General features: G+C 37.4%; 1 protein-coding gene across 1 annotated transcript in view; it reads right to left on the bottom strand.

Moving 5' to 3' along the window:
* Positions 1-22,213, bottom strand: part of Cntnap5 (contactin associated protein family member 5) — a 790,323-nt gene that overhangs the window by 52,158 nt on the left and 715,952 nt on the right. The window contains exon 20 of the mRNA XM_048812122.1: positions 5,108-5,238. Coding sequence (XP_048668079.1) covers positions 5,108-5,238 — 131 coding nt within the window. The remainder of the gene's footprint in view (positions 1-5,107; positions 5,239-22,213) is intronic.

The raw sequence follows: 22,213 nt of genomic DNA, 5'->3' as shown, positions 1-22,213 counted from the left end.
TATCCAAGAAAAAGTAAATGCAAAGGGCAAAAGTACAATAAAAGGGGGGAAGGGTTTACACAAAGATTTCTTTAGAAGACTCCAGTATCTATGATATGGACAAAGAAATTTTGAGTTAATGGGAAATGCATCATTTTTGTCATACTTCCTTATGTCTATTTTATTATTTAGTATTATTTTGCTCTGTATTTACAATAGGTAAAGTACCATAGTCTTTTAAACCTAGAGTTTAAAATTTTCAATGTGACTTAGAGAGGCTCCACCAATCTCAGAACCAAGAACACTCAGTGACCTTGTCAAGTCATTAAATAAATGGGAAAAGGGGGATAATGGAAAAGTCTTTTTTGAGCAAGCTGTAGATGCCAGGCTGTGTGTGTGGTCCTTGAGCTTCATTTTTTTTTCCATATAATCTTTACAAGAACTGACTTGGCCTGGTTGCATTTATCCTTATATATAGAGATATAGACAGATACAGTTGTAGACATACATATATAAGTAGACTCAAGGTCAGAAAGATGAGTAACTTGTCTAAGACCACAGAGTACAAATGTTAGAGCATGAATTCACACTTGAGCCTGTGTCCCTCTAGGGATGCTTCTTAACCTCAGGATCTTCATCTCTCAAAGGAATGAATTAAAGAGTTAGTTTTAAAACAATGCTCCCTCCTTTGTGTTCTGTTGACCTTTGGTTAAACTGACCTCATCTGTAAAATATTATCAGTACATTTTAAACAATAGCACTGAAGTTTACCTTCACCATCAGGGCATGGGGCGGGAGTTGCATCTGAGCCTTAAAATAGGGAGCCTTAAAATATTCTAGACAGGGATAGGGACATAGCCAATAATAAAGTGTTTGCCTAGCATGTATGAAACCCTAGCACTGCCCAGACCTAACAAACAAACAAACAAACAAAAATAAATAGCCAATTCCAAGTCTCAATATCATTGCCAAGAGTTTTTGTTCTTGGTGGCAAGCCCAGGTCCCATGCTTTCCTTCCTATGGTCATAAAGAGCATAGTAAATGAGACAAAGAGCAAGTCAAGGTGAGGTATTTTGGGGGAATCTAATCTTGAGACTGCATTCTAGCTGGCTGCCTATGGTGATAGCTGTCCCCTTTTCTCTAGCAGGTTTTGAGTAGTACCTGAGACCTCCTCCACAGGATTGGGAGTGGGGCAGGAGATATAATGCTTCTATACATATTCACTAAAGGGCTTATTCTAGTGGGTAGAACAGGAAGAGCTCCAGAATGGGTGAGGGAGATAAGAGTGACAGGGACATACGCGTGTTATGGTTCTATGCCATTAGAATTACTTAAAAGCAAAAGTCTTTTCCTCTACTTCTTTATGCTACCTCAATACTTTGAAAATAATGTGTTTTCACCTAATATGTGCTTCTTAATGAGTACAAATTATTTAGATGGAAGAGGGAATGAAATGAATCTCTCATCATCATATCTGTATTTGTGGAAAAGGAAAAAGGGAATATAAAGGAGGATAAAATAGACCTACATTCAAATGTTCAAGAGAACACCCCCTACTTTTTCAATGGGGATCTCAGTCAAAAAAAAGTCAGAAGTCAACATTACTATTACTTTACTAACCCAGTTTGTTCCCAATCCAAAACTGCTCAGAGATTTTCCCTCTACTTATTTCAGGAGTAAATACTAGAAGTAAACCAATTAAATTCTGATAACTCTAGATTCACTTGTACTATATATTTGGCAATTAGTCTTCTTTTTTATTCTTTATTCTAATTTGTTATATATGACAGCAGAATATATTGCAGTTCATATTACACATATAGAACACAATTTTTATATCTCTGGTCATATACAAAGTATATTGATACCATTCGTGTCCTCATACATGCACTTAGGGTAATGATGTCCATCTCATTCCACCATCTATCCTATCTAAATGTCCCCTCTCTTTCCCTCCCACCCCTATCTAGAGTTTGTCTAATCCTCCCTTGCTCCTCCTCCCAACCCCACTATGAATAAGCCTCTTTACATCAGAGAAAACATTCGGCATTTGATTTGGGGGGATTGGATAACTTCACTTAGCATTATATTCTCCAACTCCATCCATTTACCTAAAAATGCCATGATTTTATTCCCTTTTATTGCTGAGTAATATTTCATTGTGTATATATGCCACATTTTCTTTATCCATTCATCTACTGAAGGGCATCTAGTTTAGTTCCACAGTTTAGCTATTGTGAATTGTGCTGCAATAAACATTGATATGGCTGTGTCCCTGTAGTATGATATTTTTAAGTCCTTTGAGTATACACTGCGAAGGACTGGAATAGCTAAGTCAAAAGGTGGTTCTGTTCCCAGTTTTCCAAGGAATCTTCAAACTGCTTTCCATATTGGCTGCACCATTTGGGGCTATTATTCTTAAACTTCTATTTACTTCAGATAATTAATAGTCATTCTTTTCCTATATTCCACAGCCAATAGTTCACCCAATGCTACCAATACTACTTCTATGAACTTTCTCAGATCTTTCTCTCCATGGATCCCATTATCTCTTCCTGACTGGTCTCTGATTTATGTGTCCACACTCCCAAATATGTATGTCCATATTTCTATCCAATGATCACAGGGAAGCCATGAAAGTGGAAATTTGGCCATGCTATTCCCATTCATAAAATCCAGTGATTTTCCTTCCCTTCATGATAAGGTCAATTCAATCTCCTTCACATGGGAACTTTCTTCAGTCCTGCAAAATTCATCCATGTATTTTACAAATATTTATTTAGAACTTTCATATGTCAAGCACTGCTTGGTAATGTTGGGGTTCTTTGATAATGAAAACATATAAAAATCCCCATTGTTAGGAAACTTACATTTTAGAGGAAAGAGACCAGAGAGAAAGTTCTACAGATAAGTAAATTTGATTGTGTATGTTGGATAGCATTAGGTGATAAGAGAAAACAGTTAAAGCTGGCTAGGGTAGTAGAGAGCTTAAGGTTGAAGTCAAAGAGACAGGTTTCAATCTGCCAGAAATGGAGTTAGGTATGCAGTTGGGATTAATTCATCAGCATAGACATGACATTTTAAAATGGGAAATTGAATGAGATGAGCCGAGGAGTAAGTGTAACGACAAAATAGAATGAATCTGAAAATGAAGTCCTGTTGTGCTCTAGCAGATAGAGTTTGAACAGATGGGGGAAACCCAATGAGAAACCAGAATGAGCAACAGAGGCAGAACAGGCAAGAGGGGTATCCTCCAAGCAATTGAGAGCTCAGTTAAGTCCCTAGGGTGGGGAGAAATCATTGTGTTAATGGTACTAAGAGGAAGAGTAAAAATGCATGCTCACTGGGTTCTGCAGGATAAGGCCATTGGTGATTTGAGAAGTACAATTTTGGTGCAGCACAGGGGAGAAATCTCATTTGTGCGGGTTTAAGGAAAAGGAATGGGTAATTTGAAAGCTAAGTATATAAGCAACATTTCTAAAAAAAATGGGCAATAAAATAAGAGAAAAAAATGGGACAGTCTATGAAATCAGGTATGAGATATTTCTTCCATTGACCCAGAAAGATTTTTGTTTGATGGTTTATTTTGTTTTGGTTGTTAATCCATGTGATAATTGCCTGTGTTATGCTTTGGGGAGCCATCTAATAGAGCTGGAAAATAGTAAAAAGGTATAGAAAGAGAACAGAATGCTAAAGTGAGTTTTGTGAGCAGGCTATGAGATCTGTCCCACTGATAGCAGGTCAAACCTTCAATAGAATCATGAACCATTCAAATTCAGCAACAGGAAGGAGAGAGCAAAAGTCAGGTGCAAGTAGGCGCATAATATGCTACGGAAAGTGTATGGATATTCTCTCCTGAATGCTATATTGTTCACAAAAGAAGAAAGTAAAGTAGAGGAGATGAAACTGCAATTGTTATTGTTATAAGGAGAAAGATTTAAAAATGGCCAGATGGAAAAACAGGAGAATGGATAGATTAAAACAATATGGAGGATTGTTAGACAGATTTTAGGGCTCCTTTGAGATTATTATTAGAAAAGGGGATAGTCTAGACTCTGCCTATTCTCTACTGAGACCTGCCCTCACCTAATGTCTGCCCTACATATAAAGACACACTATGCTCTTTCAGACAGCTCTACTAGTGCTCATGTGAACACCCTTCCTGAGCCCTCCTCTCTCCCTTCTCAACTAGCCAATTGCTATTCAACTTTCAAGGCTTGTTTTTCTCCTAACTTCCACTAGGAGGTGTTATGGTTTGGATGTAATATCCCTTAAAAGCTCATGTGTGAGACAGTGCAGGAAGCTTTGGAGAAGTGACTAGTTTATAGCCTTAATGTGAAAAGTGAATTGATCCCTGATGGGATTAACTGGGTGGTGACTGAAGGAGGTGGGGTGTGGCTGGAGGAAGTGGTTCATTGGGAGCATGGCTAAGGGGTACATATTTTGTATATGGAGAGTAGAGTTTTCTCTCTGCTTCCTGATCATCATGTGAGCTGCATCCCTTTGCCACATCCTTTCACCATGATGTTCTGCCTCTCCTTGAGCTCTGAGGAATAGAGCCTGCCACTTATGGACTAGGACCTCTGAAATTACCATGAGCTCCTAAATAAACCTTTCCTCTTCTACAGTTTTTCTGGTCAGATCTGTCAGTCACAGCAGCAAAACAGATGATTAAACAGGAGATAAGTACTGATGCCTATTGTGACCTGTGCCCTCCTCTGTGCTCCTATATCACCTGTGCTCACTTCCCCCATAGCTCTTGCCACATTTTATGAGTTCTCTTGACCTGTGTTCCCCACTATAATCTACTTGAGGTTATCAAATTCAAGCAGATGTTAGAGTTACCTGCTGCTTACCCCTCTGGAATAGTTTCTGAGTAAGTAAATCTACATGTGAGGCTAAAGATTTCACATTGCTAATGTCATCCCAGGTCACGCTGATGGTAGCAGGAAGTGAAAGCACATCCTCTGAGAGCCACTGTAAGAGTTGGTCCAAGGCTGAGGCCAAGTGTGCTGCATATTGCTATTCCCAGCACCTGGCTCTGCACTTGGCTTAGGTCAGAAGCTCAGAATAGCTTGATTGAGGAGCCACGGTGCCTTGGAAGAATAAAAAGAATGGAAGCAAATACCTGAATGGCAAGCTCTCTCCCCTCTCGGTTAATCTTCAGGTGGTGCATCTTTCTATTGGCAAAGTTCTCTACATCAATGGTGAATACATGCGTTTCTTCCTTGCCTAGCTGATAGCGAACCTGTAAACTTCCTTGAAAGAAAAAAAATATATAAATTAGAATTAAGAATAGTAATTACAAAATGCAGAGCCATGGTCAGAGTATCTTTTAACTGGTCATTTCAATTTTCTAGGGACTCATGTCTCAATCTTTCCGCAATTTGAACTTTTAAAATATATTACATGCATTCATCATGGTTCAAATAGCAAATTTAAAGCATGTGTGTATGGTGTGTTATCAGTAATTAAAAAGCCAGTTTGAAAACCAAACCAATCTTGAGCTTGATTTGTGATGGTATTGTAAGAAATTCTAGTAAGAGACGGTAAAGACCTCTTTTTACTCTGTTAATTTCTTATAACTTCCTGTATCTCTTTTCTTCCCAGTGGCCTTCATCCTTTTCAATTAAGAAAGAAGTCCTTAGGTTTCTCATCTGTTGATATATAATGCCTCTGATAATTGTACTGTGGTATGGTTAGGGTACAGTGACTAACTTTAACCCTTTGTGGCCCATGAGGACATTCAAATTTCACTAGAATAGTGTTTTTCAAATAACTGTTCATTATCCACTGGAGGTCAGGAAATCGATTTAATGCTTCTCAATCAATATTTCTTACAAAATGGAACAGAATTGAAAAAGAAATATGAGAGTCCCAAGAGACTTATTAAGGACAAGAAGGGAATTAGTTTCGCAAGGGAAGGAAGGAGAAAAAAAAAAGAGAGAGGGAGGGAGGGAGGGATAGGAAATAATACATCAAGATGCAAAATAATTACTATGGATCATATTTTTAAAAATCTGAAAATCATTCTATATGAGAAAACCAATGTGGGGAAGAACAAACATTTGTTGAATGACTACTTTATCATAAATGATCTTTATTTTACCCTCTCTCCAAACATGATTGGTTAAAGTGGTTGAAACCAAGTAGCCTAAGTGGAATTTTCTGTTTTCTACTCTGAGGGTCTTAGGCTCTGGTGTCATTGGAGACCTTACACACAGATGCCAAAAGCTCTTTTTCTAAACATACATAGGGAAAGGAAACCTTGCAATCAAGGAACAGTGTTATAAGCTGTGGCCATTGGGCAGAAAGGTACATTTACTCAAGTTTGGTCCAAGAAGCATTAAGGTGATTCTTCCTGATCCGTTTAGTCTGTCATGCTTCAGAAATATGGTTTGACTTTCTCACATTTTTCCTAAACTACCACCAGAAAACAATGGCTCATAAGTAAACAATATGTCCATGACTTATATTAGAGCTTACACAAGCAGTGGAATTTTCTTTTTTCTTTCTCCCCCTGCCCCTCTCTCTTCTAAATATTTTTTTTTTAAATTTTCCTTCTGGAATTTCAGAGTACATAAATGTGAAATGAAATTTTAAAGTAATCTAAAACTAAATGGAACAAAATGATTTAGGGCTATACCACCATCACCCAAGAGAGTCAGTCAACAGGCAAAGCTTTATATAGCTAACTCTGTTTTTTTCTGGCTTCTTCTAATTCTAAGAATCTGGGTGTTTTAATATTTAAATTTGACCCAATAAAGTAAATCAGTGTGGGATAACTATGTGCTAGGCATGGTGATAAATACCGCATTCTTCAGGCTATTTGGACTCCCTTTCTATCCTACTGTTAGGGTAATTTATGCTTGCACAGGTATTATTTACATATTTTTCCATTTTAGAAATTACTTTTATTTTATACATCCTTACTGACATGAACTTCACAATCATTCCTCTTAGGTACCAGTAATCTCAACAGAGACGATCTCCCTAACAGTGTTCTGAAGCATCTCCAGTATCCTAATTTGAGGTGAAAATACTTCAACTAATTCTTCTACCATCCAATATTTCTTATTTTCTTAGAAATTCTGATGAAATCCCTGCCTCTCAAAATACCCTAACACAATATTCTGAAACCACTCACTAAAACATTTTCCAGAATCCTAATAGAAGAAAATTCAATCCATAACTTTTCTAAATAAGTCCTATGTAAGGAAAGAGGGTGAGATGAGAAGGGCCCAGGATTGGGGTAAGGAATGAATTAATCACCTTCTGCAGCATCTTCTTTAACTGCTTGGTCAGGAAGTTAAGAGTCTGCCCTCTAGAGATTTAGCATGTTACTTAGCCTCCTGCCCAGCATTTCCAAGTCCCCTTGTCTCTGAAGAATCCTCAATCCTAAAACTAATACCCCTGACCTTGGGCCCTCCTCTGCCTCCTTACTTGCTTCATATCTCTACTTCCATCTTCTCCCTAGTGTTCCCCAGCCCTATGCACTTACACAGACTTGCACCAATGGTGAACACTGCAATTTGTAGTCCCATAGACAGTGGACAGAAGGAATGGGCTGTCTATAAACCTAATAAACACAAAAGTAAATTAACTGTCCTGACCAGGAGTGCATTAGAATTTTGTTAACACATTGTTATCTATTTCTCTCTTATTTGGTCTCAATCTTTTTTAAAATTTTCTTTTCTTATATATATATTAAAACCACTATCATATAAAAGTCACCTGTTATTTTACATGTGCATATGAACAGAGATAAGATGTTCATGATCTGGAAATTAAAAATCAATCTGATTTGAGCTCCAGTTGGGTCATTTTTTCCAAAAATGCTCTTGGAATACATATGTTTATAATGGAATGAACTTTTGTCAACAGTAAGTACCTCATAACAATTTTAAATGGTTCTATTAATGTTGGTACACTCAAGTTATATCTAGCTGATTTTTCTTCTTTTTAAAATGTTTTTTAGGCAAAATCCATACCATTTGTTTAGAACTAAACACAGATATAATCAATGCCACTTAAAAAAAACAAGAGTAGAAAATCTATGTTTTTTAAAAAGGACTTAAACATAATGATAAGTATTCTTCTTCAAAGGGAAGGTAGTCACATTCTATTAAAATTTGTCTGAACTTTCTAGATTGAGCTACACTCCCTGGCTTAGTACACAAATTTCATACCAGTTGGCTTCCTGTTCAATATTCCACTTTCATTTGGAAGGTTGTTTGTTTATTATTTTCTTCATTTTAAAGTTAAACAAACAAACAAACAACAACAACAACAAAACAGAGGTGCTGTGAAGTAACTTTTCATTGTGATTGGTCAGTGACAGAGTCAGATTTAGAAACTAAATCTAGCTATTTCAAAAGATCACAGGTTTATTCTAGACCACCACAGCCCTAATTGGTCATCTTTGCCCAGAACAGTTTCCATGATGATCTTTCTGGTTACATTTCTTCCCACTCACCTTCAGACTGCAGCACAAGGTTGTCTGACCCAGGAAGCACTTCCTGGCTTCTACTGGCTGACCTTGCTCCCGTAGGCCCTATGATCACCTTTGTTCTAATATGTAATCTACTTCTTTTAGATTCTTCACCTTTATCTGCAAACTCATTGGAGCTCAGGATGTGTCTTATCTATCTTGCATTCCCAGGGCTTGGCCCATGTTAAGCACTCCATAGGTTGGAGGGGGTAGGGAACCACACAACTCTGGGTAGCACTTATGTTCAGGAAGTCCAGAGACCAATTGTTCTGAGGTACTGTATCACCCAGGTGTTTACTCTTCTAGAGTTCTTTGTTCATCTATCTGGAAAATCCCAAAGGTGGCATGCCAAAGGAACTCAGCAATTCTCCATGGCCATGTCTAGAGCTGAGCAGAACTTACAATGGTTTAGCCTCCTTCTCACCTGTGTCTAAAAATGTGAAATCTCAGGAAATGCATTAGGTTTGGATGGCACCAACTGACATGGGTGTTGTGCCTCTAGTCAGTGTTTAGGATTCCATACCTCTGGCTTTGCCTTATATTATAAATCTAGTTTTTCAAATATGTTTTAAATCAGAAGACTTTATTCAAATGGGATCTAGCAAAGAAACAGATAGACTTGGAGTTGCTTTAGTGGGAGTAAGGGATGAGAGAACCCCTCTGTAACTGTTACTGCCTTGTCCGCTTTCATCCTGACCCCACCCCATAGCCATATTTGACCAATGGAATTCCTTGGTCTCTCAGGAGCACATTGGATAATATTTGCCCCTTCAAAGAGACAACTCATACCATCTTGGTAACATCTTCCCTAGACAGCTTCTTATATCTCTGACCTGAGTCCCATAAGCCATGACCCAGAGATCAGCCCCTCTCTCAGGACTGATCCTTGGGACCCCACACTTCCGATGCCACATCTGACATGTTTATCACTGAGTTTGATTAGGCTTTAAGTTGATCAATGATGACTTTGTATATATCTAGGTACACACAGCTGGATCAGGAAGGATCCCAATCAGTTATAGAGAAACTGATCACTTAGGGAGATGTTGGGCCTACGTTCAAAGATGACCTAATAATCAGAAAAGGATAATCAAGTAGTTTGTAGAAACATGTTTTGCTATTTATGTCCTACTGTAAACCAAGAATTGAAAAGCCAAAATAATATTCAGTTTAGCATCTCAAGATAGATCTTAGGTAAAGATCCTTGCACTTTTATTTTTCAAGACCACCATTTTCTGTTTTATGGTCTCACATTTAGTATTCCTACTCTCTCTGTCTTCCATATTACCATTAAGGTGTGTATTATAACAGGTAGCTGGCCAAGTAAATATATTGCCTAAAAAATCCCAAGGGCTCCTTAATTCTTCATGATGTCAAACTTCTTAACCTGACATTTGAGAGCCTTCTCTTACCTTTACAACTTTATCATATACATATTGTTTATATCTTAATCACAATAGAGCAGTCTATATCCCGCTCCAAGAAAATGTTCTTCCTTTTGTCTATGAATTATTATCATTTTGTTTAATTTTATTTTTACTTTCTTCTCAGCTAAACAGAAAATGCCCCACTGCTCCCATGGGATTGTCTGGCAAGCTTCCCCTCATTGTTTAAACCCAGTTCCTATGGCTCGGTCTCCACTTGTCCCTAAGACTAACACCATCTTTTCTTTCACTGTATTGCCACTGTCCCATTTTGACTACCAATCTCGATGTTTAATGGCACTTTGTCTTTCTCCTTCTCTTGAATTCAAGCTCCCCAGGATGTACAGTTGCTTTTTTCATCACCGTGTCTATAAGGAATAGTCTATGACCTATCTTAGTTTACAGAATGTTTATTGAATAAAACAACCACTCTGGAGAATGTTATCATCATATTCTTCAAATTATAAACTCATGTTTATTCAAAATCTGTTCCATATGAGATACCAGAGAAACAAATAATCATATTAAAATGTTTCTATCTTCCAAGAGTTTGAAAGAGACTAAAGCAACTGTCATACCTTGTGCGATGTCGTGGCTACTATGTATGAGGCACTTAACCTGGTACATGATTTCAATATGGAATGTCCCCCAAAGATTCATGTGTAGAAGTCTTAGTTCCTAGTGCAGAAAGTTCAGTGTGTGTGTGTGTGTGTGTGTGTGTGTGTGTGTTGTGGTGGGGGGGTGTTGTGGAATGATTTAACATGAGGGCTGTAAACTCATCAATGGATTAAGAAATTGATGGATTCATAGCTGAATGGTAGTATGGACAGGTGATTGAACCTGTCGGATGTGGGGTCTAATTGGATGACATTGGTCACTGAAGGAGTGCTCTGAAATGGTATTTTTTGTCCCTTTCCTCATTTTCTCTCTGCTTCCTGGCTGCCATGAGGTGAATAGATTTTGCTCTGCGGTGCCCTTCCACCATCATGAATTGCCTCATCACAGGTCTAAAATCATAGAGCAAATTAACCATGGACTCTGAAATCATGAACCAAAATAAATCTTTCCTCCTCTAAGCTGATTTTCTCTGGCATTTTATCATAGCAATGAAAAGATAACCTACACATGGAGAGTGGTGACAGTGATAGGGAGACCAGTGACTGAGATTGGGGTCCCTGATGACTTCATGGTTGTGGCATGGTTGGTGCCTGGGAAAGTTTCTGTGCAAAGATACAGGATGCCTGGTTGCTATGGTAATGACCTCCATAGGGTGGCTCTATGCTGGAGTCTTATCATCCTTGACTTTGCTCTCAGGCACACAGCTCCGAGGAAGGAAGGAATTCTCTTGCTAAGATAACCACCGTGTTTCACAAGTTCTGCTGCTCCTGAACCTACCAGCATAATAGTAACTTTAAACAATGGACTTTCTTGAGAGCTACACAATGGTCCTAACATTGCACATTGCAACTGTAGAATATAACTGAGGAAATAGCTGCATAATGTTGCTAACTCTATAACTTTCATGAATGCAAAGAATAATGCTTGCATAGTCTTTAATCTGATTAATGAAACATATATAATAAAGTTTGCTGGTGTAATTCTTTAGACCTGCTTTTCCACCAGAGAGCAGTGTTTCACCCAATCCCAGTTGTTTTTATCACAATTTGAGTTCATAAATCTTATTTCTTCCAATCTCCCATCTCCCTTCACCAAAACCTGCTAATTTGGCCACGTTGGTCATGGCACTACACAGCTTGGACTAAATATATATATTTTTCAACTCCAAACATTAGGAAATGGAATTTCAGAGACCCTGAAGAGGGAAGGCAATCTTGAGAAAAATCTAAACTAGAAAAAACACACTTGCTACTTTCAAACTATATTGCAAAACAACAGTAATCAAACTAGTTTGGTAGTAGTACTACATCAGACACATAGACATGGAACAGAATAGAGAAGCGTAAAGCAGAGTTTCTTCAGATATTGTTCTTTGGGAAAACTAGATATTTCTATCAAAAAGAATAAAATTGGATCACACAAAAATTAACTTCAAGTAATCAAAAGACCTCAATGTAAAATCTAAAATTGTACAATTAGAAGAGAACATGGAGGGAACACTCTTTCACACTGGTCTTGGCAATGATTTCTGAATATGACACCAAAGCATAGAAAACAAAAGTAAAAATTAACAAGTAGAACTAAACCAAACTAAGAAGTTTCTACACAGCAAAGAAAACAATCAATAAAATTAAAAGGTGATCTACAAAATGAGAAGCAAATGAAAACCACTATGGGTACCACCTAACACTTTTTAGATGTCTATAATCAAAAAGACAAAAGATATCAAGTGTTGGCAAAGGTGTCAATAAAAGGGAATTCTTACACACTGTACAAGGGAATGTAGACTGGTACAGGCTTTATGGAAAATAGTGTGAATGTTTGTAAAGAAATTAAAAATGGAGCTACCATGTGATCTGACATTCCCATTTCTGGGTATATTTTCAAAAGGAATAAAACCAGCATCACAAATGGACAGCTATACTCCTGTGTTCATTTCAGCATGATTCAGTTAGCTCAAATTTGGGGAAAAAATACGTGTACATTGAGGAATAAATAAATAAATAAAATGTAGTATATTGTATAAATTGAGATATTATTGAATTATGAAAATGTAGGAAATTTTTCCATTTACAATACGCATGATCCTTTGGTAAAATTGTCTTAAGTAGAGTAAGCCAGATGGACACAGAAAGACATCATGGGATCCCACTTGTACACTTATATGTGGTTTGCAAAGGTAGAACTCACAGAAGCAGAAGGAAGAGTGGTGGTTGCTAAAGGAAGGGTGAGGAAAATATGAAGATGACAAGTTTTGGAGATCAAATGTACAGCATGGATGACAATGGCTGTGTTAATTAATTTGATTGAGATAATCATGACACAATATGCATACATGAGAAGTTATCAATTTGTGCACCTTCAGTATATTCAGTCTTTGTCAAGTTAAATTTTAACAAAATGCACTCAGATGACTTCAAATGTTTTAGAAAGTTTAATATTATACTTTTTTTGGCAAAAGACACATTTTGTGCTTTAAAAAGTGCAAACTCTGTGAAAGATAAAGTCATTTTCCCCTGCAAATGCAAACATTAAGGTTGTTCTCCATAGTTTCTATCTTGGGCAAGGTGAGGACAGATTAGAAAGAAAAGAATCAGCTATCCTAAAGAACATATTCTTAGCTATTTGAGAATTTCTCATGAATCAGTAACCACAAAGCGCTGAGCATTCCCAGATCCACTCAGCTATGATGGTTTTCTAGGGCTCAATTCATTTCTTATTCAAAAACAACCTTGAAAACTCTCAGAGGAAGTAATAAACAGGTACCAAATCCTCCAGCCTATGCAGCCTATAGGTTCTAGTTTACTTTATTCAGCCTTATTCTAAGCACTTTAATAAGGAACAATTATCTTCTTCTATTTCAGCACTTCTGTTTACTTTAGCACAAAATATCCCACAACCTGTCTTACCTTTAACTCAACAGACATTTACATAGAAAAAGAGTCCCATTACTGCCAGGGAAGGCAGACCAATTACCACTTTTCCATGGCACTCTGTTCTGACCCACTTCCCTTTTGCCTGCTTCATGAAAGAGCAGCTTTTTTTCAATAAAAGAGAAAAATAGATTGAATTATAAAATTAGGAATTTCTTTAATTTTTATTTTTCAGTTGATATACATAGGTAAATCTAAACAAGTTCCTCTGTTCAGGTCCATTCTTTAATTTTAGCTTTCATCTCTAGATAAGGCAAAGGGGAAAAGGGGAGGGAGGAGAAGGAAGAGGGGCAGAGGGTAGGAAAGATGGTGGAATGAGATGGACTTCATTACCCTAAGTACATGTATGAAGACACTAATGGTGTGACTCTACTTTGTGTATAACCAGAGATGTGAAAAATTGTGATCTATATGTGTAATATGAATTGTAGTGCATTTTTCTGTCATATATAACACATTAAAATTAAAAAAAAATGAAAAAAAAATTCAGCTTTCACAGGATGTATAAAAGTGTTAGTCAACAAAATTCCCTGGGAGAGACTGGCTGATGCTGTATGTGCTTAGAGATTTCGCTAACTACTGAAGATCTGTTTTGCTTTCTTCTGAGACCCAATTAAAGCTCACATACACTTAAGAAATTCTCTTCTCTTATTTGTATATGATTTATGAGATTTGAAGGCAATAGTCATTAGGTCTCAACATAGTAATTAGTCGTTAAAGAATTTAGGATGAGGCAGCTAAAGGCAGTAAATTTTATGTTCATTTTTTATGATGCAATTGCTTTTGGATATAGACATTTTTGATCATGACACTTAAAATTTTAAAATATTTGTAACAAGTGGTGTGTGTTTGAACATTCTTTTAAAGTTTCCATAACCACTGATACTGGGAGTGATGCAAATATACAGAAATATTAGGTCACAAGTTGTAGCTTGCTGCTAAGTTGGCTGAAATGCTGCTGAAAGCCACTATTTCTCTCTCTCAAAAAGAGCTTATGCCAATTTTTTTCATCTCTGTAGCCTTCTGTGCAGGGGTCAGCCAGAGCAGGTCCTCCATCAACATGCCATAGACAGAAGGTCAACATCCATTATGTTGTGCCAGGAACACTGTTATGAGTACCTGCCGGAGAAGCAAGATGTGCTTTCTCCCAAGACACCCAGAGTCTAGCAAGCAACTCAGAGCAATAAGCAGACTATGACAGAAAAGAGAACTGCAGGGCAGGAATTTATCCACATGGGAGGATAAGGAAATCAGAGAAGTTTTGCCAGGGGACATAAAACCTGAATTTGGGGTCTTGAAGACAACATAAAAATTATCCGGAAGGACAAGACAAAAACAAATACTTTTACTAGAGAAAAGAGTATACCAATAGCAGGGAGATGGGAAAGAAGATGGATTGTCTGTCTTGTGGTTGTGTGGAGAGTGGGAATGCTTGTGAAGAATAAGTACAAGACAATATTTGTGGGATATTTTGAAATATGAATCAAATTTTGACCATCAAGACAGCCATTACCTCTATCTACCTATGGTATTCCTAAACACATTTTTCCCCTAAATTTTACTTATGAAGATAATTTCAAAGGAAACACTACTGTAAATGGCAGTTCTGGTACACTTTAAAAATTACATTACAAGGAGTGGTCTGAGTGGTATTTGACCCACAGTACAAACATATCCACATAACAGGGTGCTGATCCAAAAAAGTATTTAATAGCCAACACTAAAATTATGTCTAATATTATGCACCTCACTTAGTAAACATTCCAAGATATTTTCAGGGTTCAGAGTGATGATTTCTAAGGTTTGATGATGTGAAAGTTACAGCTTAGTCAGAATTCTACCTATACTCCAAGGTCATGTGTTTCCTAGTATCTATCAGACCCATATGGTCTGCCAAGTGCAGAAAATACAGCAATTAGTGAGTGCTTCAGGCATTTCCTTAAATTAAAATATAAATGATGGTCAATTGGAGATGATTTCCTGAACCACTTTCTAAAATCATTAACAAATGGCATAACTGGCTCTTGAGTAACTTCAGGCGCTGGCCACAATGCAAAGTCATGAAGACATAGTAACAACATTTATTGCATGCACAGAGACAATCAGATGGGGAGCTTTGTTTTATTACTGAGTGGGCGTGTGCGGTACAACAACTTCTACTTTTGGAGTCCCACCTGTGCAGAGGTAAGGACCCTGCCCAGGACATTGTGCCTTCCAGATAGCTAAGTCTTTCTTACCCCCAAAATGGCCTCAGAAATGGAATCATTGATTTTCATCTGAAAAACCCATTCAAAGAGGAACATGAGTTCTATTGAGTGTCTATTCTATGCCAAGCCTTGTGCAAGGTTTTTATGTGTTTATACATGAAACTTCAGTCAATGAAAACCTCTGTTGGCATCTGGGGATACCCCTGTGTGCGGGTTCACAGTCTCTGTTTCTTGACTCAGACTCTAAGAATCCTGCCCCAATTCCCATGAGGGACAAGGTGACCCTAGCATCAGGACTGTGACAGTGACAGTGATTTGAAATAGTTATTATTATTCCATGTAACAAATGAAAAAGAAATGAAGCTCAAGAAAGTCAGAGTTTGGTCTAAAGTTTTGATGGTCGCACAGAGATTTAAACCCTAAGCCTGTAAAACACCATGGACTTAGGCAGATGGGAAGTTGTGAAGAAGGGGTCTTCCCCCAATGACTTCAGATATAACAGAGAGAAAAGACTATAACAACTGTCCAAGTAGTTTTTATTTTTGTCCTCATTCCTGCTTTCCTGAACATGTGGTATAATTCATTCTGAAAGAATAATAAAGAACATCCCCCCCTCCATGTACAAACACTCTTATTCATGCTTTTTCACATGTGCATACTCATAACATACACATGTCATATCCTTGGCTGATTCTATATGGTGTAACTTCTCAAAAAGATTTAAACATTCTGCATCCACAAAAATAAAAATAATAAGGAATCTTGTTCTCTACAGAGAGGGTGAATGTCATGTCGTATGCAAACATGAATAATGACCCATGTTGGGGACAGGGAGGTCAGAGATCATGTAACTAACGTTCCCTAGCATTACAGATAAGAAAATCAGGACTAAAAACCTGGGGTCAGAAATCATGAGTGGTGACATGACAATGAACTGTGCTATGATGAGGATATTCATTGGCAAGTAGCCAGTGCATGCCTACTGAGTGCCTACTCTGTGCCTTTCTTTTGCTGACAACTGGGACTATACAGTGACCCCTTCTGAGCTTGTGGAGTTCACATCTACTGGGAAAGACAGAAGGTGAATCTTCAACTATAAACTAAGCAAATGTCATGACCCAGAGCAAAAGTCCCAGGATCAGTGGGACCATATAACGTATAAAGAAAAAACAAATTTGTTTGAGGGGATTCCCTCCTTATTCTAAAATACCTGAGGGAGTACACTGTCTTCCCATTGACCATTCTTTCTCTAGTGTCCTCTCCTATCAACATCAAATCTGCTTTTCTCCACCAAGACTATGGTAGTGCTGCTACACTGTGGAGAAACTTCCCTATGTAGTAATATAATGAAGTCCAAAGCCTGGCCTGCATTTTCAGAGTTTTTGTCAAACTATCTGTTGGCTGTATTTTCAGGAACCCCCTCCTAGTGTCCGTATATTCCATGCAACAGAGATCCACATACTTACAATCTTTATAACTTCTCCCCCAGTACTCCTGGACAATAGTAAGTGCTGTTTAATTCCCTGCCAGGTGAATGATTGCATTTCAGAAAACCTGTGCACAGGAGGAAAACTAATGTCATTTTTCTACTATGTCAAGTATATCTGTTCTCTTATGGCAAAGTTGAAAAGTGTGCCTACTTGATGGAAAATAATTGCATTTGGTTTTCCCGATATTTTTTAGAAAATATATTTGAAGCTTTCCAAGAAACACTTTTTAATTGGCAATATGTTGTATTTCAGAGAACAGTGGGGAATGTAGAAAACTTTCTAAGGAGATTTGAATTACCAGGTTTAGCTAGGCCTGATCAGATGCTGAAGAGTTTGGTACACTATGAACCTAAGTTTATACAGCAGGAGTCTGAAGAGTCATGACGATTCTAGTGGAGAGGAAATATCCTAAGATGTATTTTAGGAAATTTACAAATAAAAACCCCAGGCCTCAATAAAAAGAATTATAGGCTGGATGGGAATGGGGAATCGCTGAAAGGCTACAGGAAGAAATCATGCAAGATTGGGTCAAAGAAAAGCTTATCCCAGACAGGATTTGGTGGCATTATTGCATGTATGGAGGCAAAGAAAAGAACCAGGATCCTAGGATGTTAGGTCCAGGGGTGACCTGGACACAGCCTGCTCTCTATTCCCTTCCAAAAGCAATCACCCTCATTGTCTGTGGCCAGCTAGACCTTGACATACCAACCTCTCTCATCTGGAAACCTTTACATAAGTCATCTCATGTTCTGCAGTCAGCTATAACCAACACAACCAACCCCACACATCCCCAGATCTCAGTCCAAGTATCTGTCTGTCTCAGGGAAGACTTCCCCATCCCCCATTTTGAAATGAGCTCACATGGTATTCTGAAAGGAATAAAGTACTCTGTAATTTCTCATATGAAACTTGTCACAGTTCACAACTATTCTGATTAATGTGGACGTTTTATTAATATGTTATTCTTCCAGCTGAATGTGAAATCCAGTAGGACAGAGATTCAATGTTCTGTAATTCTCTGTATCTTAGGTACTTATCAAAGACACCTGAAACATGGTAGCTAATAAATCTAAATCTAATGGATAAAGGAATAAGTCAATAAGTCGATTTAAGGAAGATAATATAGGAAGAAAAAAGAAATTTTAAAGCATGAGAAAAATCAAGTTTGACCACAAAATTACACATAGGATGTTTTTTTTTTACTTTTATTTTTTAATTTTTTTTATTGGTTGTTCAAACCATTACAAAGCTCTTGACATATCATAGCTAAAGATGGCAAACAAATAGCAAGCAATGAGAGACTGAGTATGTCTAAGAGCCATGAACAAAGAAGTTGTGGAGATAAGATTGCAGACCTGTTCAGTTCAATCACATGTAGCACGACATTGTTTTATAGCAAGTTAGGAATGGTACCTTCACCTTAGTTCTTCCCTGTTCCTCAACCAAATGACTGTTATAATACAAGGGGACACAAGCCATGTTCTTTTCTAAGATGCCCTGTACCCATTTCAATGACGGAATCCATGACTCTCTGCCCCAGTTCAAATGGTGAGCCTGTATATCTAACAACATGTGTTTTCTGAGGAGGAGGAGAGAGCAGACATTTCAAACCAGTCTGTCTGGGTCAAATTTCAATGCATTGAGGACCCCAGGCAGATCAAACAAACACCCTGTGCATTATCTCCTCTTTGGCAAATGGATGTACTCACTGCCTCAACTTCATAAAACTGTGTGGTTGAAGCCATATTAAGTACTTTAAGAGCATCTCAATCATAACATTCATAAGCATTAACTAGAATCACAATTACAATTTTGATTATTGTTTTTTATCACCTCCAAAACTATATTTGCAGGAATTCCACAAGAAATCAGGATAAAGAACATACTGTCTTCCTCCTCCTCCTCCTCATCTAGTTGGCTTATGCTTTTTCCTCTGTGTCATTATTTTTTTCACTGTTAAAATGAGTCTGAAAAGAGCTCTATTAATGCAGCTCCATTTTAAAGAGCTCGATTTGCACAACAGGGAGTTGGAAAGAAGCGAGTGTAGTGTCGAACATTGAAACAGCCGCCTGGAGAGCTAGTCTCATTACCAATTGATATCAATTGAGTATGTACAATTTGTTAGGTAGGAAACAGCCTAGAAGAATTCTCAAATACCTAATCCTCATCTCCAGCTCAAATTTTTGCCCATTGAAAATCTTGGAACAGATCAATTCCTGGAAGTAGCAGGGTTTTTATAGAAAGAAACCAGATGATTCTTATTTACTTGCTGTTTTGTAAACAAAATTGTGCTTAAAATATTATGTTTTCTAGATACTAATTCAATTACAGTTGAATTCTGTCCTAAACCAAAAAATGGCCCACATAATTCCCCCAATACTTTCCATGGGCAAGGGAAGAACTAAAAATAGAGCAAGCTGTGAAAGAAGGAAAGAGGGCCATCTGATCTGCATATATTTCATCTAGAAAACTCTCTGCAGTAGGAAAAGAAATGAGTTATTTTAGCCAAAGTTGGGAATTAGTCACTAAGGTATTTCAAAGCCAATTAGCTCTGAATTGTAGAACTATAATCCATGTTTTAAAAATCCCCTCCCCCTGAATTTTTATTGCTGATTAATGAATGTTTCTAATAGTTCAAAGGTAGTACAGAGCCCTGGCTTTCTTTCCAAAGGCCACTTAGTGCTACTTACCTGGTTTTATAATCCTAGTTATGAAGTCAATCCTCACAAACTCAGATTTAACTTTAATAAAATCTGGCCTGTTACTAGTGCACAGTTTTAGAATAATTTTCAATATTATGTCAATGACATAATATTTTATTTTTATATAATTAATAGAAAATTACGTTACATTGTTTGTATTTCCCTTACTATTGGACAAAAATTGATTTTAATATTTTGCAATTTTAAAAAAATGATATAATCAATAATTTACTACTGAGCTTTTAATCCTCAGTACCTTCTGGGGGTAAAACAAGATGTGCTTACTCTTGGCTTGGGTGGCAAGAGCTTCTTTACTGTTAAAACCCTGATAAAAATAAACTTAAGTCCTTAGAGATGGAAGTCTTAGAAATCAAAGGTATTATTTATTGTTTGCAATTTATATTTGCAAAGTGCTCCAAGCTCCCTGGGGAAAGTGGGAATGCAAACATGAGGTATGTGTATAATTAATAACTCTTCAATGGGGATTATGGCCTCTCTGGGTAAGAATGTGTATATATATTGAGACTCATACAAGATAGTTAAATGATTTCAAAACAACCCAGGGCACATTCCCCCTGGGTGTAGGGAGAGTTCATTTGCAGATCACTCAAGAACACCGATAGAAGCTATCATAGACAAAGCACATTGCAATCCACTCTCATCCCTGAAGACTGCAACACGTGTTCACATTGAGCTGGGAGGTGACTCTGCTGTGCTAACTTGAGGACAAGCAGGAAGCAGCAGAATAATCATTATGACAAAATGTGCCAAGATTGCTCTCCCAGAAAATCATAGACCAAAACCGGAAAACAAATCATTGTCCACCATTCTTCCCTCTATAAAAAAGTCCACAAATTTGGCATGTTTGACTTGATCAGATGGATATAATGAAAACCTACAAGAGGTGAGCTGTCTATGTCAAGAAAAATTTTATATTAGAGACTGATTTTATTTTTAGATGACATTAAAATGTCTTATAAAATCTTCCCTAACCTATTACCTTCTGACTAATACTATTATATAAGTGCATTTGTATGGAGTTTTACAAAGTACCTTGCTAACCATTTATTGATTCTGCAATCTTTCATAAAAGTTCTAAGGTGAATAGCTTCCTTAAATCGGCTTTTAGCCATTTTTTTCCCTGTAGTAATCTCTAAAAAAGCTATCTTTTCCCCAGTGTGTTAGTCAGCTTTTTGTTGCTGTGACTAAAATAACTGACAAGAACAACTTAGAGGAGGAAAAGTTTATTTTGGGCTCATGGTGTCAGAGGTTTTTGTCCACAGTCAGACTCCATTGCTCTGGACTAGAGGTGAGGGAGGACATCATGGCAGAAAGGTGTGGTGGATAAAAACTGGTGGTGGAGAAAAACTGCTCAGATCATTTCTCTCATCCAGGAAGTAAAGAATGACTATGGATCCAGGGACAAAATATAAATCCCAATATACATCTCTAGTGACCTACTTCCTTCAATTTTACCCTACCTGCCTACCACCCAGTATAGTAGACCTCTCAAATTATAAATCAAGTGAAATTAATCCATCGAATAGATTCATCCATGGATCAGGTTATGGATCTCATAATCTAATTGTTTCATCTCTGAACATTGCTGTATTGTCTCACACATGAGTTTTCAAGGGATACCCCATATCCAAACCACAATACCATTGTCTTATCTTTCTCACTTCTATCCCCCATGTCTTGAAACACTGCTGTGGTTCACTGCTAACTGTAGGGTGAAAGGTGCAGGTTTTTACCATGGACTGCCAACCTCATTCGAATTCTCCTTTACTTTCTTATATGCCCTCAATAATCTACTAAGAACAGCAAAATGCTTTCTGTGGCACTGGAGTCCCCATACATATGACAATATTTGTGCTCTAGGGAAAGAGACACAACCCCTCTGTGATCTTCCTTAGGTCAGAAGACAAAAAGTTGAGCTGTCTTTTTTTACTGTGTGTATTCTGACAGCTCATGTAAGCTCTCTGCTCCTAGCTACAAAATAAGGATATTAATGTCTGCTCCTCAGATATTTTTGCTACATTTTGGGAAAAAAAAAAAAAAACAGAATTCTCCAGAGTTGCATATAATACAACAGATACTGAAAAAAAAATAGTGATTGTCTAAGAGCCTGACATTGTGCATTATTCCTAGGGACAGGTCATGACACCATTGGTTCTCCTTCCAGACCTCATTAATACCACATTATTATTTTTGGCAGGGATCTGGATGTGTCTACCCAGAAGGCACTCATACTCAAGTAAATGCTTTTGCTTTCTAGAAGCTTAGCAAGGAGGTGCATGCAATCAAAGGACCTTGACAAGTTCTGCAACAATCCTGTCAATTTGTTTAAGTATATATATATATATATA

The sequence above is a fragment of the Marmota marmota genome, unplaced genomic scaffold (assembly GCF_001458135.2).
Source record: "Marmota marmota marmota unplaced genomic scaffold, marMar, whole genome shotgun sequence".
Lineage (NCBI taxonomy): Eukaryota > Metazoa > Chordata > Mammalia > Rodentia > Sciuridae > Marmota > Marmota marmota.
The sequence above is the reverse complement of the archived record's forward strand: the minus strand, read 5'-3'. Positions and strand labels throughout refer to the sequence as shown.